Raw genomic sequence first — 25,575 nt, 5'->3', positions numbered from 1 at the left:
TACGGCCATACCACCCTGAACACGCCCGATCTCGTCTGATAACCCTGAAGGAAAACAACAACAACAAACCAACAACCAATCTTTTCTAGATGTTGGGAATATAATAGTGAATAACCATTGCTATCATAATGCTCAAGTAGAAGCTTTCTGATACTATATAAACAAACTCCCAAGGATATTTTAATCATTCCCATGGCTTCAACTAGCATCTATAACCAGAAGTAATAGTCGTTTTTTATTTATGTATTTATTCCCTTTTTTTGCCCTTGTGTTATTGTTGTAGTTACTATTGCTGTTGTTATTGATGTCATCGTTATTGGATAGGACAGGGAGAAATGGAGAAAGGAGGGGAAGACAGAGAGGAGGAGAGAAAGATACACACCTGCAGACCTGCTTCACTGCTTGTGAAGCAACTCCCCTGCAGGTGGGGAGCCGGGGGTTCGAACTGGGATCTTTATGCTGGTCCTTGCGCTTTGTGCCACCTGTGCTTAACCCGCTGCGCTATCCTCCAAATCCCTTAGTTTTTTTTTTTTCTTAAGATTCACTTTATTCATTTATGAAAAAGAGGGGGAGGAGGTGAAAGGGAGAGGGGAAACAGAGCACCACTCTGGCATATGCAATGCTGGGAATTGAACTCAAGACTTCATAAAATTGAGAGGTCAAAGCTTTATCCACTGCACTACCTCTCAGGTTTCAATAGTCAAAACATATTGATAACTGTTATCACCCAGACATCAACTTAATTAGAACAGGGCATCACCAGACAGCCTGTCTGGCCACACTTTGCTGACTCACTGAATGTCAGCCCAGCCTAGAATATGTAAATGTCTTATGATAACGTGTGTCCAAATGTATTCTGGTAGTTAAGATAAACATCTGGAACATTCAGACTGCTAATAATCTAGCTCTGTTACTTCCTGCTGTGTGACCTGAGGCAAGTTACTTCACCTGCTTACACTTTGGTTCATTCCTACGAAAAGAGAGTAATCGTATTGTTAGACCATAGGGTTGTTATGAGAGTAAAATGATACGTGTATATAATATAACATTTATAGAATATAACTGAAATGTAATATGCATATAATATAACATATACATACTATATTTATATTACATAGTGTAAGTGTATATATAATGTAAACAATATAACATGTATAGCATTTAGAATACATGTGTAGCATTTAGAATAGCTTACTAAGCACTCACTAAGCAATAGTTATGATTATTCCCTACAATTAGAGACATGCTCAAGCATTCCTCTAACCCTGACTTTTCCTCCTCAGTACCAAAGTTATAGCTTAAGTGGATTTTTCTCTCCAAATATACCATGGGTAATTGGGAAACCTTCGAGCTTCATTGTGTTTACTGGAGACAGACTTGAAAACTAACAGGAGTAATCAGAGTACTTGATACTGTGTACTGGTTTGAATGAGAAGTAACAAAAATAGCAAATATATATATATAGTTTTCATCATGTTTATATACTGCTATAAGTGGTTCATACAAGTAAACTTTTTTTTCCCCTATCACTGGAGTTTCTCTGCTCCAGGATGACTTTTTTTTTTTTTTTCAGATAGAGAGAGGGTCTGGGGTGGTGGTGCTCCTGGTTGAGTGCCCATGTTACAATGCACAAGGACCTGATTTCGAACCCCCAGTCCCCACCTGCAGGGGAAAAGCTTTGTAAGTGGTGCAGCAGTGCTGCAGGTGACTCTGTCTTTCTCCCTTTCTGTTACACCTTTTCCTCTCAATTTCTGTCTCTATCCAATAAATAAATAAATAAATATAATAAAAATTTTAAAAGAGAGAGAGAGAAAAAGATACCACAGCACTGAAGCTTCCTCCAGTGTGGTAGGGTCTGGGCTTAAACTAGAATCTGCTTGTTACACAACAATATGTCCTTTAGTTGTCATTTAAAGTGACACTCAACAATGACTTGCTTTCCTCCTCCTCTACCTCTCCCCTCTTCCTTCCCTTCTTCCTCCCCTTCCTCCTCCCCCCTTCTTCTTCCTTTTCCTCTTCCTCTTCTTCCTCTTCCTCTTTCTCTCCTTCTCTCCCCTTCCTCCTCTTTTTCACCAGGATTATTGCTGAGGCTCAGTGCCAGCACTATGAATCCACTGATCCCAGCAGCCATTTTTGCCTTTTTTTTTCTATTTTATTTGATAGGACAGAGAGTAATTGAGAAGGAAGGGGGAGAGAGGAAGAGAGACACCTGAAGATCTACTTCACCATTCTTGAAGATTTCTTCCTGAAGGTAAGGATCAGGGGCTTGAATTTGGGTCCCTATGCATTGTAATGTGAGTAGTTAACAGGGTATGCAACTGACAGGCCAGATTTTTTTTTTTTTTTTTTTTACTGTCACCAAGGTTATCACTGGGAGTCAGTGCCTGGACAACAAATTGATTTCTCCCAGTGGCCATCTTATTTTCCTTTTTACTTTTTGTTAGAGACAGGCAGAAATCAAGAGGCAAAGAGGAGGCAGAGAGGGAGAAAGACACCTGCAGCACTGCTTCACTGCTTGTGAAGTGTCTCACCTGCAGGTGGGGAGTGGGGGCTTGAACTCAGGTCCTTGCATATGGTAATGTGTGTGCTCTACTAGGTGTACCACCACCCAGCCCTGAAACTCTCTGAGTAAAGACAAATGATCATGGGAGTATGTACTCCAACTAGATGATCATCACAGGTCCCATCTAATTTTATCTCTCAGCATTGCCTGGTTTTGTTTCACTAGTTCCACTTCACTAATCTTTGTGAAGACCTTTCCAAATGTCCACAGGTCACTGATGTCAATACACTTTATCCTTCTTGGCTGGTTTCCGTTTCAGATCTCATATATGATAAAGGCTACATGAAACTCCCTTGGGACTTAAATTAGAAGAGGAAATAAAAAAACAACAGCAAGTTTCATGGACCATGACAGCTTTAAAACCCCAGGGTCAGATTTCATTTGATTAACACTCAGAGGTAGTTATTTGTGCTGTGCAGTGTGCAGACTTCATGGTCCAAAGGTTAGAACAGTTTGCTATGCATCAATCTATCTCCTTACTGGCAGGCGATTTCCAACAAGTTCTGTCCTGAGCTGTGTCTCTGTATAAATATAACAAATCCCTCCAGATCAGGGTAATCACACCTTCCTCAGGCTTTTCAGGCCAAGGAAAAGAAGGACAGCTCCTGAACTATTACTAGGTCCAGCAAATTGCATTATTTCTTTTTGATCCCCTCGTACTCGGTCCTCACTTTATGAATAGTTAAGTGTTCCATTTGTCCCTACCAGAGTACAAACACACTGACACTATTCTGTGGTTGTCTTCTGGGGCCAGCATGTGGATTCACATAATAGATGTGAATAGGATGTTATTACATAAAGTGATATGTATAGAATATGCACAAAAAGGCAGTGTTTACAGAACTAGGGAGAATGAGGACAACATCCTTAACCTGGACACTTGCGTGGAATGGAATTTGAGTACAAGCCTTGTAACCCACTTATGGAGTACAAGTTCCCCTCCAAAACATTTCTTTGAGTTCCATACTCTTCCCTCTGTATTAAATTTTAGAAATGGTAAAAAAAAAAATTAGAAATGGTGGTCCAGGAGGTGGTGCAGCAGATGAAGTGTTGAATTCTCAAGCTTGCGGTTCTGAGTCTGATCCCTAGGATTGAATGTACGAGAGTAATGTTCTGGATTTCTCTTATTTTGTGTCTTTTTTTTTTCTTGTAAATTAAAATAAAAGTATTAGAAATGACCAAGAAGTTTGAGGAAGTCCAGTATTTCCTCATGTACATATATTTATTTTTACCAGAGTACTGCTCAGCTCTGGCTTATGGTAGTGCTGGGGATTGAACCTGTGACCTCAGAGCCTCAGGCCTAGAAGTTGTTTACATAACCATTGTGTTGTCCCCAGCCCAGTATCTAGTCTCTTATTCATCTTTGTTGGGTTGGATGCTGGTTTGTGAGCTAGAAGACACAGGAAAGGTATATCTGAATAAAGTGGAGTAGTTGGAAGTGAGCATCCAAAGGGTCTGTCACTTGAGTAGCTTTTAAAAATCAGGTGGGGGGTTGAGGAGAGTAACATTCCAGTTTGGAGAAGGAGAGAAATATCAGAAAGCAAGTCAGTCAATATCTCTGACCCAGATTATCTCTTGGCACTTGATGCTATCATTGTGTGCTACAGCTAGTTGAATGTTTTAGCAATTCCAGGTTCAATCTGAAGCACCAACAAAACTGATCACTGCTCTGGCGGGGGGGGGGGGCGGGGGGAGAAAGAGAGAGAGAGAGATAAATGGTATACTGTTCTCTCTGCGGTTGTGATCTAGTTGTATGAACAAGTTGCTGAGATAAAGCCATGGCTACTGTGGTCTGGTAGACCTCCAGCCAAGGTGTGAGCTATTCTTTGGGATCTCTGTAAAGGAGCATTTGGTGGGTCAGTTATAGTTTCTGACAGGTAGGAGACAAAGATATCCTCCTAGGAGCTAGTGGGTCACTTAAGCAGCATTTTCTTTCTACCTTCTTTCCTTCCTTCCTTTCTTTTTTAGATTTATTTATTTATTTATTGGGCCAGCAAAATGGCCCAGATTTGAACCTGGGCCCTTACTGCATTGAAGGAATCTTCAATGCTGTGGTCTCTCTCTCTCCTTCCCTCCCTTCTCTGTCTCTATTATTATTTTTAAAAATATTTTTATTCATTTATTTTTGGATAGATACAGAGAGAAATCGAGAGGAAGGGGGGTATAGAGAGGAAGAGAGTCTGAGAGACACCTGCAGCCTTACTTCACTACTCATGAAGCTTTCCCCCTGCAGGTGGGGACCAGGAGCTTGAACCTGGGCCCTTGCGCATTGTAATGTGTGTGCTTAGCCAGGTGCACCACCACCTGGCCCCTCCATTGTTATTATTATTATTATCATTATCATTATCATCATCATCATCATCATCATCATCATCATCATCATTACACTGTTCAGCTCTGGTTTGGTTTATGGTGGTACAGGGGATTGAACCTGGGACCTTGCATTCTCAGGCATGAGAGTCTTTTTGCATAACCATAATGCTGTATCCCCTACCCTTCTGTTTCTATTTTTCAGAAAAGAAAAAAAATTGTTTATGAGAGAAATAGAGAATCTGTCATATACAATACTGGAGATTAAATGTGGGACCTCATGATTCAGAGTTCAACACTTTATCCACTACACCACCTCTTGGGCTGTTATTTTATTTTACTTTACTTTTATATAGATACAGAGTGAAAGAGACTACGGCACCAAAGCTTCCTTCAATGCAGTTAGGGCTGAGTTCAAACCCGAATCACACATATGGTAAAGCAAGCACACTAGCCAAGTGAGCTATTTTGCCATTGTTTCCTTTCACTCTCCCTCCCACTCGCATCCTCTTTCTTTTCTTGTCTTTTAATTCAGTGTTGGGATGAAACACAGGTTCTCACACACATGTTCTTTTTTTTTTAATTTATTTCTTTATTGGGGAATTAATGTTTTACATTCAACAGTAAATACAATAGTTTGTACATGCATAACATTCCCCAGTTTCCCATTTAACAATACAACCCCCACTATGTCATTTATCATCCTTCATGGACCTGTATTCTCCCCACCCACCCACCCCAGAGTCTTTTACTTTGGTGCGATACGCCAATTCCATTTCGGGTTCTACTTCTGTTTTCTTTTCTGATCTTGTTTTTAAACTTCTGCCTGAGAGTGAGATCATCCCATATTCATCCTTCTGTTTCTGACTTATTTCACTCAACATGAATTTTTCAAAGTCCATCCAAGATCGGCTGAAAACGGTGAAGTCACCATTTTTTACAGCTGAGTAGTATTCCATTGTGTATATATACCACAACTTGTTCAGCCACTCATCTGTTGTCAGACACCTGGCTTGCTTCCAGGTTTTGGCTATTACAAATTGTGCTGCCAAGAACATACACACACACACTTTAATATCATTTTGAAAATACTTATTTCTTTTTTCTTTTCTTTTTCTTTACCAGAGCACTGCTCAGCTCTGGCTTATGGTGATGCAGGGGATTGAACCTGGGATTTTGGAGCCTCAGGCATGAGAATCTGTTTGCATAACCATTATGCTATCTACCCTCTGGGTGAAAATACTTATTTCATATATATATATGTATATATATATATGTATATATATATATATATATATAGAGAGAGAGAGAGAGAGAGAAAATCAAAGCACTGGCATATAGTGGTGCCAGGAACTAAACCAGGGGCATTTGGGGCCATAGGCATAGAAGGCTGATGTACTCTCTTTGAAGTCCTTTGGTCTATATTTATGGGGTGGGGCAGGCAGAAGACACCAAAGCACTGTTTAATCATACATGGATTTCCAGCTATTTTTGTCTCTGTTGCTTCTCTTGTGGAGTCTGGGATCAAGCCCAGGGCCATTACTCCTGAGTTGCTTCCCTGACCCTTTAACAGTACTTTTTTTTTTTTAATATTTATTTATTCCATTTTGTTGCCCTTGTAGTTATTATTGTTGTTATTGATGTTGTTGCTGGAAATGACAGAGAGAAATGGAAAGAAGAGGGGAAGACAGAGGGGGGAGAGAAAGAAAGACACCTGTGGACCTGCTTCACAGTCTGTGAAGTGACTCCCCTGTCTATGGGGAGCCAGGGTTTCAAACCAGGATCCTTCTGCTGGTCCTTGCGCTTTGTGCCCACCTGCACTTAACCTGCTACGTTACCGCCCCACTCCCTAATAGTACTTTCTAAAATAAGAGCTATACAAAAAATTATGAAACCAGATATTCAGTGGAAGTAAAATAATCTAGATTCTTAGAACAATCAGGAATTTGATTCCTTTTCTTCCTGATAATGAAATATGTGAACAGTTTTCTTAGCTATATCCCAATCATACTTCAGTGATAAGTCACACACTTTTAAAAAATATTTATTTATTTATTCCCTTTTGTTGCTCTTGTTGTGTTTTATTGTTGTAGTTATGATTGTTGTCTTCGTTGTGGGTAGGACAGAGAGAAATGGAGAGAGAAGGGGAAGACAGAGGGGGAGTGAAAGACACCTGCAAACCTGCTTCACTACTTGTGAAGCGAACAACATGCAGATGGGAAGCCGGGGGCTCCAACCGGGATCCTTATGCCAGTCCTTGAGCTTTGCTCCACGTGCACTTAACCTGCTGCGCTACCGCCCGACTCCCAACACTTTTTTAAAAAAATATTTATTTATTCCCTTTTTGTTGACCTTATTTTTTTTATTGTTGTAGTTATTATTGTTGTTGTTATTGATGTCATCCTTGTTGGATAGGACAGAGAGAAATGGAGAGAGGAGGGGAAGACAGAGAGGGGGAGAGAAAGATAGACACCTGCAAACCTGCTTCATTGCTTGTGAAGCGACTCCCCTGCAGGTGGGAAGCTGGGACCTGGAACCAGGATCCTTATGCTGGTTCTTGGGCTTTGCACCACATGCACTGAATAGTTTTATACTACAAGTAATAGAACTCCTTCATCTTTAATCTTCATTCTTCAGAGCATATAGTCTGGCCTATACTGGACTGAGGGTTGAACTGGGAACTTCAGCCATGCAAGTCCAGTGTTCTGTCAGTTGAGCTATTTCCCCATGCCACATTAATTTAAATTTTTATAAATTGCTTGATGGAATTACTTTATTTGATATTTTAATCTCTGAGATTTCCATAATTATTATTTATTCAGGTAATTGAGGTGAGCTAGAATAAAACTTTCTACGGGAAATATTTACTGAAAATCAAAACAATGGCTTCATTGCAACATTATTTTTTAAAGACCTATTTATTTTATATTACATAGACACAGAGAGGTTTCATATTGACGGGGGGGGAGGAGAGAGAGAAGCCAGATAACCACTCTGGTACATGCAGTGCCAGGTCTTGAATTAGGAACCTCAGGCATTAGAATCTATGTTCTTCATTACCAGTTGACCTATCTTCCCAACTGCCATAGCAATATGTTTACAATGCCAGACTATATTACAATTATATATTTTCCTATTAGAACTGTTTCTAAAGGCATAGATCTATGAGACATCAAGATTGTACATATCAGAAAAAAAGAAATAAGATAACAAAAATATTAAGACATTACATAGCATAACATAAAATATGAATATATATAGCAAGAATTTTTAATATTTAACTTTACAAATTTATGTACAGAATGATTAGAACAATACAGGTGTGCACTCCATTTTTCCTTTATACATCTGCTTTATAAAGATTATCAGGTAATAAGTGCACAGCCATGTGTCTATTTAAGAATAATTTTTCTCATAGTCAAGGTTAGCTATTGAGAACCAATCTGCACTTTCTGTCATGGTAGCTTCCTAAAATTTGCTGGATAAAGCACTATTTCCTTTCAATGCTACATCATCCTACCCAAATATTACTCTCTTTTATCATATTCTCTTATAGTGAACATTTCTTTAAGAGAAGCATCACCTACATACAAAAAAAAAAAGGTAGAAAACTTTGACCTAGTTGTCATTGCTGAGGTGAACAGATCCACCAAGGAGACATTTTTTCTTTTCTTTCTTTCTTTCTTTTTTTTTTTTTTGTGGGGGGGTTATTGTTGGGGTTTAGTGCCTGTACTACGAATCCGCCGCTCCTGGAGGCTATTTTTTTCCTTTTGTTGCCCTTATCATTGTGTTGTTATTATTGTTGTTATTGCTGTCGTTGTTGTTGGGTAGGACAGAGAAATGGAGAGAGGAGGGGAAGACAGAAAAGGGGAGAGGAAGATAGACACCTTCACCACTTGTGAAGCTACTCCCCTGCAGGTCGGGAGCTGGGGGCTCGAACCCGGATCCTTACAACAGGTCCTTGTGCTTGGCACCACTGCACTTAACCCGCTGCACTAACTCCCAGCCCCTGACATTTTTGCTTTTCGACAGTCAAAGAACTCCCTTCCCTGCATTTACTAGTCATATTGTGAAGTCTGGTTGTGCTGTATAATCTTTAGTCTTTTATTAAGGATATGTCTCTAGATTTATTACTCTGGGCATCAGTTCACCTGTAGAGAGTGTTTTCATGGTTCTCTCATTCATTTTAATATCCTTGGATACAAAATAGCCTAAATGTGCCTGCATGTTACACAACAAGGAAACAGAACCCTTTTCTACACACAGAAACACGCTTCAGACAATGAAAACATGCAGGACACACCCAGATGGTAATGTTTTGGGGAGATGGTTTGGAGTTACAGTCATCCAGATGTTCTCACTAGAAGGATCTTTAGACCATGGCCTGATGAAAAAGTCTATCAAGAATCGCATAGAAAGCTCAAAATCAACCAAGTCATGAGCTTATTGATTATAAAATGATTTGTATAACAAAAGCACTTGGTTATCTTGCCATGCTTTTAAGGACTGAAGGTCTGCTTTCTCACTGCTCCAAAGTTATAACTGGACATGGAACACTTTAGTCCTCCAAGACTGCGCAGTTCTGCAGGTCCCCAGCATGGAGTGGTATAGCATGAAAAACCATACCATTTACAGAATTAACTTGATGGGCCTGTGTTCATACTCCATTCTCAAGACATTTTTTTTTCAAGCCATGTACATCAATTTTTTTTTTCTCTAGACTTGAAAGAAGTGAGAGTTAAAAAAAAAAAAGTATAGAAGACCAGCAGCATTGTTCTTTTACCCACTCTCTTCAGAGATAGTTCATTGCATGCGGCTTTCTGGGAGGTAGGCATCAAAGTCCCAAAGTACGGAATGCATCTCGTAAGTCATCAACCTCATACAGGGGCTATATTGAAAGAGAAAAAGAAATCAGCTGGGTGGATGATGTGTCTATATTTGGGGAGAAAGCACATTAGCAAGGATTAGGAAGAAGAGTTATGAAGAGGAAAGGAAGGAATTCTACGAGCACAATCCTGAGAAGAAAGGCAACGGCATGGTCCGGGAGGTGGTGCAGTAGATAAAGCACTGTACTATCAATCGTGAAGTTCTGAGTTCAAACCTTGGTACTCCATTTGTCAGAGTGATGCTTTGGTTCTATCTCTACTCTCTCATTTAATAAATACATCTCAGCACTGTTCAACTCTGGTTTATGGTGGTGCCAAGAACTGAACCTGGGACTTGGAAACTTCAGGCACCAAAGTTTTTTTTTCATAGCCATTATGCTATCACCCTCATCCACAAATACATACATCTAGAAAGAAAAAAAATTATGCCAAGAGACTCTTATGCCTGAGGCTCCAAAGTCCCAGGTTCAAGCCCCTGCACCACCATAAACCAGAACTGAACAGTGTTCTGGTAAAATAAATAATAAAAAATAAAAGAAAAATAAAGAAAAAAACTTATTTATTTTAAAATTTATTTATTCCCTTTTGTTGTCTTTTTTTTATTGTTGTAGTTATTATTGTTGTTGTGGATGTCGTCATTGTTGGATAGGACAGAGAGAAATGGAGAGAGGAGGGGAAGGCAGAGAGGGGGAGAGAAAGATAGACACCTGCAGACCTGCTTCACCGCCTGTGAAGTGACTCCCCTGCAGGTGGGGAGACAGAGGCTTGAACCGGGATCCTTATGCTGGTCCTTGTGCTTTGCATGGCCACTTAACCCACTGTGCTACCGCCCAACTTTCTAAAACTTATTTATTTTTATTAAAATTTATTACTTTAATATTGACTTATAAAATTATAAGATAATAGGGGTATAATTCTATACTATTCCCACCCTCAGAGTTCTGTGTCCTTTTCCTCACTCAGTGGAAAATGCAATAGTTCTCCCAAGGTCACAGATATGGGTTGACTATATCGATGAATTTAGCCATCTGTCTATATCTCTATCTATCTATCTATCTATCTGTATATATTTTTACCCATTTTCATTCACTTTTACGGTCCTTTCTAAGTCACACCTACTGCTATTGCTACTTCTGAGTGTTCTTCCTTTTTCCACTTCTCTTTCAGATAAGAGAACATGCTCTTTTCCAGACTGGCTTCCCTTTCATTTATGGAATCAAAACAAGATTCCAGATGACAAATGTTTTGAGTCCTGATGGAATTGGAGTTCAGAGCTCTCTGGTCATCTTCCCCTATCATTCCTCCCTCTGGGATTATGGACTAAAATTATTTTTGGGGTGCAGAGATAGGATAAGAATTTTAATTTTAAATATTACTTATTTATTTTGGATAGAGAGAGAGAGAGAAGGAAAGAGAGAGAGAGAGATGCAGTACTGCTTCACTGCCCATGAAATTTCCTGCCCTGCAGGTGGGAGCCATGGGCTTGAACCTGTGCACTTGACCAGGCATGCCACCACCTAGACAAGAAATAATTATTAGCAGAGGGCTCTGGATTGTGAAACAACAGGAAAGCACGCCCAATTATAAAAGCGACAACAGAAAAGCACAGTTAAACTTTACATAGAGGAAAACAAAGTTATATTTCTCACTCAGTCATTCATTCACTCACTCACACACAATATGAAAATATAAGAAAAAGAAAACAAATTTCCTTCAGAGAAAGATGACTACAGAGGGAAAACGAAAAACAAAAAAACCTGACCAGCAAAGAAGCCCCTTACCAAAAGGATGCGGCGAAGCTGTCGGGAGAGACGAACGGAGTTTTCATGCAGTCCCTCCCAGGCTTTGAAAATTCTTTCACGATTTTCCACAAAAGTGTTCCAGCAATAAAAATAATCTTTTAAAAAAAAGGGCGGGGAGAACTCGAGTCAGATTCCACATCAAAAAAGAAAACCCTGGCCCCTTAAACATGATCATGTGTCAACAGCTTTATCATTCATGAAAATTCCCTCCTGCAAGTGGGGACTGGGGGCTTGAACCCGGGTCCTTGCACATGGTAACAGGTGCACTCAACCAGGTGCGCCACAGCCTGGTGCCCCACCTGTTCTTACTGCACCCTGCAGCCCTGGGCCTGCACTAAACGCCCGGGGCGGGCCCCCCACCTTTGAAAGTCATGATGGCGATCTGGACACCCGCGCGGTGCAGCCTTCTCAGCCCCTCAGGCTCGGCCTTGTAGTCCTCGCAGAAGTAGAGGCGGGCGGTGAAGATCCTCAGGCTGAGGTTGGGATTCCCTCTCAGGAATTCAGCCACATGCCGGGCGCAGTCGTAGCAGGGGCTCCAGGAGGTGAACCAGGTGACCCGGTAGCAGCGGCCAGGGTCCAGGTCCCAGTCGGAGATGTATCGCAGGAAGAGTAGCTCCACATGGCACCCTGACTGAGTGCAAGACCGGGTGCTCTCAGAAAGGGTGGGGTGGGGGTCTCTGCCGCCTTCATTGCCCTGCTGCTAGCTTCCCGGCATCAGTCCATCTCCCTCCCACAGTGATTTATTTACTTTTATATTACTATTATTTAATTGGGATGTTAATGGTTTATAGTAAAAACAGTTGTTGGTACACGTGTAACATTTCTCAGTTTTCTGAACCCCAGCCTGGTTCTCCTCCACCATCATGCATCAGGACCTAAACCATCTCCACCATCCCCATCCCGAGTCCTTTACTTTGGTGCAATACACCAAATCTAGTCCAAGTTCTGCTTTGTGTTTCCTTCTGTTTTTATTTCTCAACTTCTGTCCATGAGTGAAATTATCCCATAATCATTCTTCTCTTCCTGGCTTATCTCACTTAACATGAATCCTTCAAGCTCCATCCAAGATGAGGTGAAGATGGTTCTTAATAGCTCAGTAGTATTCCATTATGTATATAATGTGTGTGCTTAATCAGGTGCACCACCACCTGGTCCCCATTGTGTATATAGACCACAATTCTCATATTCACTCATTTGTTGTTGGACACCTGGGTTGCTTCCAGGTTTTGGCTATTACAAATGGTGATTCTATGAACATAGGTATACACATCATTTTGAATGGGTGTGTTTAGTTTATTATTATTATTATTAACTAACCAGAGCACTGTCTCTAGCTTAAGGTGATGCTGGAAACTGAACCTGGGACATTTGGTGCCTCAGGCATAAAAGCCTTTTTGCACAGCCAATATGATATCTGCCCAACCCCTACAATGGTCTTTTGGGGGTTGTCTGATAGTTTTGTTTGTCTGAGGGAAGAGGAGGAGAGCGAACCAGAGCATCATTCTGGCATATGCAATGCCAGGGATAGAACTCAGGACCTCATGCTTGAAAGCCTAATGCTTAAGTTTGGTCTTTATGTCACAGTATACTTTCTCAGGGATACAATATTTGTTTTGTTTTGAAGCTAGTGCTTTCTGTACCTTTATGGAGAGGAAAGAAATGACTTAAAAGTGCCTGTTCATGTAACTGTGGAAATACACCAAAGTGTTAGGTGCAGGGAGGAAAACTTACAGTTGAGAGAACTAAAAGAAGTACAATAGAGGGCCCAGGTGGTGGCACACCTAGTTGAGCGCACATGTTACAATGCGCAAGGACCCAGATTCAAGCCCCCAGACCCCACTTGCAGGGGGAAAGCTTTGTGAGTGGTAAAGCAGTGTTGCAGGTGTCTCTCTGCCTCTCTTCCTCTCTATCATTCCCTTCCCTCCCAATTTCTGGCTGTATGTATCCAATAAATAAAGATAATAATAATAATAAATAATAATAATAATAGAAGTAAACTAGATTATGGTGTTTTGAGGGAGGATGAATTTATTGTTCTGGAGTAAGAGCAAGTACATCATATGATTCCTGTGACTAGAGTGTAGTAGTAGTGATAGTAGTGAGGTAAGAAAGTTCATGTAACAGGGAGTTGGGCGATAGCACAGCAGGTTAAGTGCAGGTGGCACAAAGCACAAGGACAGACGTAAAGATCCCTGTTCGAGCCCCCGGCTCCCCACCTGCAAGGGAGTCACTTCACAGGCAGTGAAGCAGGTCTGCAGGTGTCTATCTTTCTCTCCCCCTCTCTGTCTTCCCCTCCTCTATCCATTTCTCTCTGTCCTAACAACGACAACATCAACTACAACAACAACTACAACAATAAAACAACTAGGGCAACAAAAGGGAATAAATAAATAAATATTAAAAGAAAATTTCATGTAATTTCACAGGGAAGTCATCAATCCCAGAATCTGAAGAACTGAGACAACTTTTCCTGTCCTCACTCTTGTCCTTTAGACAAGTCACTCAGTTCTTAGATCTTATTCCTCATTAGAGAAATAGGTTTATATTGAGGAAAAAAAAAACAGAAGAAGTGGTAACAGAAAAATCTTCTGTGGCTAAAACTGTTATACCACGAAACAGGAAAGAGATTAGAATGTGAAATCATTACATAAAAGCCCAATAAATAATCTCTAGCATCCCAGGAAGTGGCACAATAGATAAATTGTTGGACTCAAGTTTGAAGAACTAAGTTCAGTGCTCAGCATCACACTTGCCACAGTAGTGCTCTGATATTGTCTTCCCCCCCTCCGCTCCTGTCCCTTCAATCAATCAATCAATCAATCAATCAAATTTTTTAAAAAAATAATCTCTAAAGAGTGAGTCCAAAATGTCATTCCACCCTGGATTCTTCCCTGGGATTCCACCCAAACTAAATATCACTGCATGTTATGAAAGAAGAGACATTCATAGGCAGTGGTTTGTGTAAACCCAACTGGATTTTGTTGAAGATGTCTCTTGGGAATGTGCAATGCTTTAATCTTCTAGCTGTGACTGATTAACATAATTAATCAGTGGAGATGTCCACAAGTGTTCTGAAGCTTTCACCATGCTGAAAGTCACCCCTCCCTGTCTAAGATTTATCTGGGAAGGAGGGAGCAGAAAACAGAATTAGGTTTTCCCTAAAATGTTCTTCCTTAATTTTCATGAAGAAAAACTATGATTTTTCACGTCTACAATGTAGCTTGAGTGAGTTGAAATCAAAAGGCTCTGTGATTTCTTTCATAGACTCAAAGGCAGTTTAAATGCTAGGGAAGGGGACAAAGTGGTAACAGCTGCTCCTAGCGGTGGAAGTGATGTGCCCAGCAGGACTGAGAACATTACAACAATGCCCCCATATGACCTATTGATTATGGTTGCACTAGCATATCAAAAAGAGTAGAAAAAGGTTTGAGGAGTGTTGTGGAAACATAAAGCTGAAACTGGTCAAACGAAAAATAGCCAGTAAGCAAGCCACTCTAGAATGATGAGTTTTGTTTTGTCATCTTCCTTGGGGCTTCATTGCTCCAAGGAAAAAATTCATCTGAATTTTTTTCAGATAGAGACAGAGATGGAGAGAGGGAGAGACACCAAAGCACAAAAAGCTTCTCCTAGTGCAGTGGGGGCCAGGCTCAAATCTGGGTTGTGCAGGTAGCCATCTTGTCAGCCTCACCGATCAGCTTTTAACTGGCTGGCTGCACATTTTAGTTCATACCTTGTTTCGAAGGTGACCGAAGTCCAGTGAAAAGGAGGTGGCACTGTCTCTCCGCTTCACCACATAGCACAAATAGGTCTCATGCCTGCCCCTTGCCCAGCGGACGTTTTTGAAGTGGTAAAGAAACGTCTTCTTTTTCAGCAGGAGGCTGTGAGTGAAAAGAGGGAGAAAAATGTAGAAAGACAGCTTGTATAGCAGTCATTCTGGCTTCATTTCACTTGTGTGTGGCCCTTTCAATTTAATAGGAGATCAGAGAGCTCCTTCACATGCACGAGGCCCTGGGTTTGATCCTCTGCATCTCATTAAAATAAATAGTGGTCCAGGAGGTGGCACAGTGGCTAGAATTTGGACCTAAGAGCTTGAGGTCCCAAGTTCCAGCTCTAGTCCCATCCAGGAGGGGGCATATTGGACAAAGTGTTAGACTGTGACCATGAGGTTCTGAGTTCAATCCTTGGCATCACATGTGCCAGAGTGATGCTCTTTTACTCTCTCCTTATCTCTTTTGTTAATTAATATGTAGATCTTAGTATAAATTTTAAAAAATTTGTGATATATAGATCAATCCAGAGAAGATCCAGAAGAGAATGGCTCTTGTTGGATGCCTGAGACCCAGTGAACTTGGAATTCATTGTCATTCCTTTTCATGCTTACATTTAAGACAGCTGAAGGGGCCAGACAGTGGCACACCTGGTTGAGCACACATATTACTTTGTGCAAGGAGCTGGGTTCAAGTCCCTGGTCCCACCTGCTGGGGGGGAATGCTTCACAAGTAGTAGAGTAGTGTTGCAAGTATCTATCTCTCTTTCTCTTTCTTTCTATCTTTCTTTCTTTCTTTCTTTCTTTCTTTCTTTCTTTCTTTCTTTCTTTCTTCCTTCCTTCCTTCCTTCCTTCCTTCCTTCCTTCCTTTCTTTCTTTCTTTCTTTCTTTCTTTCTTTCTTTCTTTCTTTCTTTCTATATCCCTCCCTCTCAAGTTCTCTCTGCCTCTATCCAAAATAAATAAATATTTTTAAAAAGACTCATTGAAGGAGTCGGGCTGTAGCACAGCGGGTTAAGCGCAGGTGGCGCAAAGCGCAGAGACCAGCATAAGGATCCCGGTTTGAGTCCCCGGCTCTCCACCTGTAGGGGAGTTGCTTCACAGATGGTGAAGCAGGTCTGCAGGTGTTTATCTTTCTCTCCACCTCTCTGTCTTCCCCTCCTCTCTCCATTTCTCTCTGTCCTATCCGACAATGACGACAACAATAATAACTACAACAATAAAACAAGGACAACAAAAAGGGAATAAATAAATAAATAAATATTTTTAAAAAGGTAAAAAAAAAGACTCATTGAGAAATGCTCAGCTAGAATGCCAAACTCATAATGGCAAGCTGGAAGACCTCCCACAGCTTTCTTGTAGATGTTAATAACTTGGAGTTGCAAGCTTATTGCATGGTATTATAGTTATGTTTCCAGACTATACTCTCCCATTTCTAACTCGGTGTCCACTGTGTATCTCAAACTGGATATGGTCAGAACAGTGCTGATTTAGTTCATTACTGATTCAACCAAAGCAAGGGAATAGATAAAGCTAAACAAACACAAAACCTTGGCTTCTGACCAACCAAGGTCATCAGAGGAGAAGGTGAGAGAGGGTTTGACAGGATGGAAGGATGCAACAAACTGTGATTGAGGGATATTGGTATTGGGGTAGTTCCATGTTTGCATACTTTCTAGTGTTTCCCATCACCTCAGACCTCCAGCACCAGTCTTACCTTCAGCTTTTCCCCACCAACCTGCTGATACACTGCCTCTGATTGGGTGTTCTGATACCTTTCCTCCACTTAGCAAAGTCTATACATCTTTGGGGCCAGGTGGTAGTACACCCAATAGAGTGCATGTGTTACCATGCACAAAGACCTGGGTTTGGACGAGGGTAGATAGCATAATGGTTATGCAAACAGAGTGTCATGCCTGAGGCTCCAGAGTCACAGGTTCAATCCCCCGCACTACCGTAAGCCAGAGCTAATCAGTGCTCTGGTAAAAAAAAAAAAAAAAAAAAGACCTGGGTTCAAGCACTCAGCCCCCATCTGCAGTGTGAGAAGCTTCATGAGCAATTGGAGTAGTGCTGCCAGAGTCTCTCCTTCTCTGTCTTTCTCTACCTCTACAGATCTGTCTCTCACCCTCTATCAAAAAATAATAAAATTTAAAATGTTTCTATCCTTCAAAGACTAAATAAACCTAGTGGTCTGGGAGGTGGCATAGTAGGAGAATGTAGGACTTGACGTGCATGAGATCCTGAGTTTAGTCCTCAGCGTCATATATAAAGGAGTGGTACTCTGGTTCTCTCTCTTATGTTCTCTCTTTGTGGGATTAATAAATAAATAAATAAAACTTTAAAAGAAAGACTTCTCTTCACTTGGGCAGGGGAGATGGCGTAATGGTTATGCAAACAGACTCTCATGCCCAGAGATCTGAGGTCACATGTTCAATCTCCAGCACTACCATAAACCAGAACTGAGCAGTGAGTACTCTAGAAAAAAAGAAAAAGAAAGAAAAGAAAGGAAGGAAGAAAAACTTAACTCCAATTACAAGTTTTCTGGTAAAACTTTTCTCTACCAGTATCTCCAAACTTCTAGATAAATATAGAAAAGTAACAGGGGATAAAAAGAAAAACCCTCTGTAGTTTTCCATTACTCTCCAACTCATTTCAGTCAAAGTAATCCTTTACCAATTGATTGTTTACATGACTCCCTAACTAGACTACTGTAATACAGAAAGTGTTGCTTTCTGAGAAATATACTACATTTATCAGCTTCAGTACTACAAAAAAGTACAAAGTTCATACAGAGTCTCTGGTTATTTCTCTCTTTTTCTCTCATCATTAGTCTTTTTTTTTTCTTTAATGTTTTCTAGGGAGGATAATAGTTTACAGTACAGTTGTTGGCACATGAATACAATATCTCATCTCCCCATGATAGGTGTCTGCAAAACACTCTCACTTCCAACTTAGGTCCTTCTCCCCAACCCCACGTACACCAGGACCTCAAAGCCTCTCCATCCCTTCCCCCTCCCTTCCCAGAGCCCTTTATTTTGTTGCAATGTCACTAGTCTTTTTTCAGAAATCTGTTTATCCAATCTGAAGACAGTGCTGCCACCTAATGGCACCTAACAAAAGTACAAAGAACTTGTAAATTTTAAAACCTAGTTAAAAATTTGAATACGGTTTGCCAGCAAGAGAATTGAAACTTCTTCGTCTTTTTTTTTTAGATTGAGGTAGAATTTACATACTTAACCCTTTCAAAGTCTACAGTTCTATGAACAATGACAGATGTAAACACCCAAAACTGTACTCATTCTCCCATTTTTCTGTTTGCAATCAATGTTTCTCCATCTTCCCCATGCAATGAAGAATCTGCTTTTTAGATTCTTTATCTGTTTTCATAAAATAGATTGTTACTAATTTCCATGAATTTTATATAAATCATACGTGATCTTTGTGTTTGACGTCTTTCACATAGCACAGAGACTTTGAAATAGGCTCCTTCCTGTACTTGCATCTGTCAGTAACTTGTTCCTTGTTACTGTAAAGTAGTGCTGTGTTGCATGGATATAGCACTTGTTGTTAAAAATATTTATTTATTAATAAGAGAGAGACTCTGGCACATGAAATGCCAGAATCTAGACTCCATACTTTATCCATACTTTATCCACTGCACCACCCCACCGAGCCATAGGCACAGTGTATTATTCATTCATGGACATTTGTATTGTCTCTACTTTGTGAATAAAGCTTCTGTGCTCACTCATGTAGTCTTTTGGAGTATATATGTTGAGAATTGATATTTCAATAATGATATATCAGTATCAAATATGAGATATCCTTTGAATTTAGAACTTAGGTTTAGATGAATGTTAATCATATTAAAATAGATTAGCAAGGACAAGAGCTTTAAAAGTCTTTTATTTATTTATTTTATTTGCTAGGATAGAGAGAAATTGAGAGGGACACAGGAAAACAAAAAGGGAGAGAGAAGGTAGATTGCTTCTGCTTTTGAAGCTTCCTTCCTGCAAGTGAGCATCAGGGTCTTGAACCCGGGCTCTTGCATATGCTAACATATGTGCTCAACCGGGTGTGCCACCACCCAGCCCCTAAGAGCTTTTTTCTTTCTAACAGCTCTTTCAGTTTAAGTATCTCCCTATATATACACACAACTTACTGGAAAGCACCTTAAACCTGGAGAGAGCTAGATTAATCACCAATATTCACATTATGCATATCAAATAATATAAAAATTCGTCAATCATACTATTTTAGGATTAAGATGCATATCTGGTAGGAATCTTTTGTTGACATGGTTGTCAACAAAAATTAAATAATGGTGAATACATCATAAGTGCTTAATACAGAAGGGAAAGAAAAAAATTCTCTCTTTGGGGGCTCAGTTGGTTTTAAACAGATCAAACATTATTGTTCTTACCAGTAAACCCACTTTTATAGGTAACTTATATTCCTGGGTTGTATGGGTGAGAAAGGCAAAGAAAGTTCCATGCAGAGCAGAGAGTGAGGGATGGTGGCTGTTACCATGGTGAAAAAAAAAGTTCAAGGAGTTTAAGGGAAGGAGTTCAGATGGACACTTGCCATCTTTTTGTTTTGCTTTGCTTTATTTTATTAATATAGGGAGGGAGAGAGGAGAAGGGAGAAAGAGAGGAGGAAGAAGAATACAAGAGAGGAAGGGAGAGGAGAGGAGAGGAGAGGAGAGGAGAGGAGAGGAGAGGAGAGGAGAGGAGAGGAGAGCAAGGGCATCATTGTGGCTCTTGTAAAACCAGATTGAACTCAGGACTTCATGCTTGAGAGTCTAAGACTTTTAGCTACTGCAACACCTCCCAGGGCAGAAATACATATTATTATTTTTAAATATATATATTTAAAATTACATATATTTAATTATTTATTTAACTATATTTAATTAGGTCATTACTTTGATACATGTGACCCCAGGGATCAAACTCAGGACCTCACACTCTTAATTCCATTGTTCTAGCCACTATGCCACCTCCCAGGTCATGACTTTTGTCTTCTATCTCACATGAAAATAGTTACCTTTAAACAACATTCAGGCTTAGGGACATTAACCAGTCAAAAAGTCACTTATGACTTTCACCTCTCAGAGTCAACTTTTTCAGATTTAGAGAGACAGGGAGAGACACCACAGTACCAGCAACAAAACTCCCCCCAAAGCTATGATATTTCCATGTGGTACTGGGGCCTCAAACCTGGGTCGTAGGCTTGGCAAAGCAGGCGTGTTCTCAGAGGATCTATTTCAGTGACACCCCCACATACAATTTTTTAAAATTTCTTTATTGGCAAATTAATGTTTCACATTATTTTTTAAAGAACTTATTTATTTATTTATTTATTTATTTATTTATTTATTTATTTATTTATTCATAAGTAAAACAGGTAGAGAGCGTGAAAGAACCAGACATCACTCTGGTACATGTGCTGCTGAGGATTGAACTCAGGACCTCATGGCTGAGAATCCAATGCTTTATCCACTGCGCCACCTCCTGGACCATGCCCCACATACAATTTTTAACTCTCCCCAAAAGTACTAATAGTCTGCTGTTGGACCTGAAGTTTTACTGATGAGATAGAACCAATTCACTTTTTTTTTTTTTGCATGGCATGTGTATTATACTGTATTCTTATAATAAAACAAGCAAGTTAAAGGAGAGATTACTAGAAAAAAAATTAGAAAGATGTGACTGGGATGGTATGGGAGGTGGCACAGTGGATAAAGCATTGGAGCCCCAAGCATAAGGTCCTGAGTTTGATTCCTGGCATTGCATATGCCAGAGTGATGTTCTGGTTCTTCCTTCTCCTCCTCCCCCTCCTTTCTGTCCTTTCCCTCCCCTTCCTCCTCCTCCTCTTCCTTCTCCTCCTTCTCCTCCTCCTCCTTCTCTCTCCCTCTCTCTCTCTCATTAACAAAGGAGGAGGAGAAGGACACTAGGGATATAGCTTAGCTTATAAAGCACAAGTCTAAAGCAAGTCCTAGGCTCCTGGTCTGATGTTTGATACTGCATGTACCAAAGTGATGCTCTGACTTCTCTCTCTTATGTAAAACTACCTTATATGAAATTAACAAAACTTAAAAAAAAATCACAAGTAAAATAGATTCACAGTAGTATACTATCCTTAGTGAGAATATAAGTTTGAGGGGAGAGAGAGAGAGAGAGAGAGAGAGAGAGATAGAGGGGGGGAGAGAGAAGAGAGGGAGATCACAGGGTAGGGCATGTGCCAAGACACCTCTCTCTCTCTCTCTCCCTCTCTTTCTCTCTCCTTGAATGAAAAATTCAGCTGAGAGAGTAAATTATAACTGTGTGAGGCTCCAGGTCTGAGGGGGGTAAAAAAAAAAAAGGTTAAAAAAAAAAGCACAAGTTTACAAGAACATTTGCATACATGTGAGTCCTCAAGGTTCATGCCTGGTTGTTCTAGGGTCACCTATAAAACAGTCCTTTGCTATTTCTGTCAGGAGCCACCAACCACAGTGAAGTGGGTCTCATGGTGGTGGCAGCCTGATTTATTGATCGACTTCCCTCCCACCGGAGCTGGAACCCATTGCCAGCACCCTCTTCTCTGGGGCTGTCTTCTGAGCATGGAGGGCTTGGCAGAGCCTGTCTCTCAGGCCACAGGTTTGACAGCTGTTCCAGACAGCTGTGCCCCCTGAGGCAGAACCCTCCCAGCCTCCTCAGCAATGCTGAGGCCTCAAACCAGAGGCCAGGGGGTTAAAAATATTGGTGTGATTAGTCACTCATGCCCTCTGCAGCTTTGATCTAGAATTCCTTTTGAGTGGCTCTGAATTCCCTCTTTGCCTCCTGCGGAAAGCCATCTCTCCTCCTCTCTGTCTCTGAGTTTACCATTATCCCAAATTTTATTAACTCCTTCATACCCATGATTCCTTTGGACTTACACCTTAGATTCATTTTTTTGAAATTTCACTGTAAACTGAGCAGACACTTGACATTTTTGAGGTCAAGAACTTTTTCCAAGGAGGGCTTATTCTACTATTACACATCTGAGCCATGGTAGGGTTAAATTCTTTGTAAATGAATTGACATAAAGTATGTGGATTCACTATGATTCTCACACCTTTGTGATAATTATGAAAATAAGAAAAGATTCTGATCTGTGCTAACAGTATGTCACAAACCACATCTTAACACACACCCTCAGAACCTACAGATTGCACATTTGAGAAGTGAGCTAAGGAATGCCTAAAGAAATTGGGACTTGGGGGAGCCAGGTGGTGGTGCAGAGGGTTAAGTGCACATAGCTGAAAGCACATGAATGGACTTGAGGATCCAGATTTGAGCCCCCAGCTCCCCACCTGCAGGGGGTGTCGCTTCACAGGTGGTGAAGCAGGTGTCTATCTTTCTCTCCCCCTCTTTGTCTTCCCCTCCTCTCTCCATTTCTCTCTGTCCTATCCAACAACAATGACAGCAATAACAACAACAACAACAATGATGATAAACAACAAGGGCAACAAAAGGGGAAAAAATAAAAAAGAAATTGAGACTAGATACATAGTGAAATGCCCTTAAATAACTGCATATGGCACTAAATGTTTTCTTATATTTTACTTATTTATTTTAAATGAGAGAGAGAGAGAGAGACCGGTCACCATTCAGCTCTGGCTTATTGTGGTGCTGGAAACTGAAGCTGGGACCTTAGCCTCAGTCATGAGGCTCTTTTTTGCGTAACCATTGTGCTATCTCCTCAGCCCAGCATTCAATAATTTGATTGGCCTACATTTTCTCCTTATAGTAGACACAATCGTAGTGGCTTTCAAGCAATTCATTTCTGAATTTTTGACATCAGCAACAGTTTTCTTACTGGGAAACTTAACCATTCAGTAAAGTTTCTCTAGCCAGGTTTATCTTCAAGAATTTTGTAATTGACCCTTTACTGAATTACAGCAACCACTACTGTTCTTAGTAGGCTGAGGCATTGCCAATGCCTTCTCATGATTTCAGTCTCTAAACAGTTGCTACTATTCACATAAGCTCACTCTAGCTGCAGTGTGCAGCTCAAGATGAGTCACTGTGTGGTGTCTCCAAGACCTGAATATGGAAAGGAGAAAGAGACAGAGAATGAGACAGAGAGCATGGGAAGTCTAAACAGAAGACAAGGCAGAGCCAGAGAAATGAATGTACTCGTTGAAGAGATCTTGTGAGTCAGACAGAGATGGAGTGACAAGAACTCAGCTTCATTGCTCAGATTTGCACCTCCCGGCATGAGGAATGGTGGCCTCTTTACCTGTCCATGGAGGAGTCCAGTGTGTCTTCCTTGCTTCCTGGGAGTCTTGAGCCAAAGAGAGCTTGTCTCAAGCACCGTTGTTGCTTCACTGGTAATGATGCCTCTGCCCCACAATTCAAATTTGACTTGAGTCTCTTGGGCTCCTCCCTCCCCCGCCCCCCCCCCCCCCCCCCAGCATCACCAGCATCACCAGGTACCCCAAAGACCTTCCTCTTGTTTGGGTTCAGTGGACATGGGCGGGGCTGTCACCCATTGCCAGAGTGTAAGGGCTCAGTGCCACCCTGCTGCATGTATGGGTTCCCTCAGGGCTGCTTCTATTACATTAAAAAAAAAAAAAAAAAAAAACATCCAGAGGTGTCTTCTAAGATCAACTGATAGTAGCAGGAAACACTTCTCAAGTTGCAATCATGGTAACACATTATGCCTTTATAAGAAAAACTCCAAAAAAAGAAAGAAAAATTCCATTTCTAAGAGAAAGGGAAAAGGGGAAAGAGAGAGAGAAGCAGAGACAAGGATATCACAGCACTGGTCTGCTATCCATGGAACTTCCATATGATGTCAAGGCTTCAACCTGGGACCTCCCACATGGTAATGCTGGTGCTCTACTGGGTAATTTCTCTCCTGGCCCACCAATTGCATGTTTAATTTTTTAAAGATTTATTAATTATTATTAGTAATACTAGTATTTTATCAGAGTACTGCTCAGCTCTAGCATATGGTGGTATGAGAAACTGAACCAGGAATCTTGGAGCATCAGGCAAGAAAGTCATTTTGTGCCAACATTTTACTGTCTCCCCATTCTCTAGGTTGTGTGTGTGTGTGTGTGTGTGTGTGTGTGACTTAGGTGATGATGCAGGAAGAGAACCAGAACCTCACTCTGCCACAGGGAGTGCTGAGGCTCAAACTCAGAACCCCATGCCTGAGAGTCCAGTACTTTATCACTGTGCCATCCCAGTCACATCATCATATCTTCAGTTTTTAAAAGCATAATAATAATAGTTGTCTAAATAGCACCTTGTGAGACCCAAAGACAGCTGGCCTGGTAAAATATGAATCATATCATGAGCTAGGACCCATGGGTGGTGCGGTGGTGCTGTGTCCTTCCATCTCTCCCTCTAAAATAAAGATTGAGTGGCCCAGGAGGTGGCGCAGTGGGTAAAGTGTTGGATTCTCAAGTGTGATGTCCTGAGAGCCAGAATGATGCTCTGGGTCTCCCTCTTTCCATCTGCTCCCTTAAACAAAAAAAACACTTAAAACAATATAAGGATTGGAAAGGGACCAGTAAAATCGTAGATAGTAAACTGCTTTGTCATGTGTACAATCCAGATTTGTTCCCAGTCCCACTGAAGTTTCAGTGCTACAGTGTCCTATCTTTGTCCCTATATCTATCCCTACCCCTTCCCCTACCTCTATCCTTATCCCTACCCCTATCTCAGCTATATGAAAAAGTTGACCCTGAGTGGTAAAGCCCCCCACCCAGTGATGACAGAGAGAGAGAACGAGAGAGAGAGATAAACAAAATTAAGTAGCATCTTGTGTTCCAAGAGTTGAAAGCATCTATTCTCTATTCCTGACTGTGGCTGACTAGACCATGTCTCTGAATCTCAACAGATACAAACACTGAATATCTTCAGCTTTGTGGTTGAGCAAGTAAACTTAAAACACAGGACATAGAAATTTTTTTCCCAAAAAATTATTATTTTTTTCTTTCTGACTATGTAGTAAGAATTGCAAATGAGCCTGCAAAAGAGCTTATTTGGATAGTGTGCTGTTTTGCCATGTGCTTGACCTAAATTCTACTCTGGCCCCCACCATGTAGAAGGAGACTTTGGTGCTGTGGTCTTTTCTCTCTCTGCTTTTCTGTTTCTATCTAAAAGAAAGAGAGAAAGAAAGGAAGAAAGAAAGAAAGAAAGAAAGAGAAAGAGAAAGAAAGAAAGAAAGAAAATGGAGAAAGAAGAAAGAGAGAAGGAAGGAAAGAAATAAAGGAA

At 40.8% G+C, this 25,575-nt stretch overlaps 1 protein-coding gene across 1 annotated transcript in view; it reads right to left on the bottom strand.

Moving 5' to 3' along the window:
• LOC103126722 (uncharacterized) overlaps positions 1 to 23,595 on the bottom strand; it is a 70,641-nt gene extending 47,046 nt beyond the window's left edge. Inside the window, exons 1-5 of the mRNA XM_060190827.1 lie at positions 23,588 to 23,595; positions 15,292 to 15,439; positions 11,922 to 12,192; positions 11,541 to 11,656; positions 9,711 to 9,761 (exon numbers count right to left, since the gene is read on the bottom strand). Of these exons, the coding sequence (XP_060046810.1) occupies positions 9,711 to 9,761; positions 11,541 to 11,656; positions 11,922 to 12,192; positions 15,292 to 15,439; positions 23,588 to 23,595 (594 nt within the window). The remainder of the gene's footprint in view (positions 1 to 9,710; positions 9,762 to 11,540; positions 11,657 to 11,921; positions 12,193 to 15,291; positions 15,440 to 23,587) is intronic.
• Positions 23,596 to 25,575: the final 1,980 nt, after the last annotated feature.

This window comes from Erinaceus europaeus, chromosome 4 (assembly GCF_950295315.1).
Source record: "Erinaceus europaeus chromosome 4, mEriEur2.1, whole genome shotgun sequence".
Classification (NCBI taxonomy): domain Eukaryota; kingdom Metazoa; phylum Chordata; class Mammalia; order Eulipotyphla; family Erinaceidae; genus Erinaceus; species Erinaceus europaeus.
Note: the sequence above shows the minus strand (reverse complement) of the source record. Positions and strands in the feature narration are given on the sequence as shown.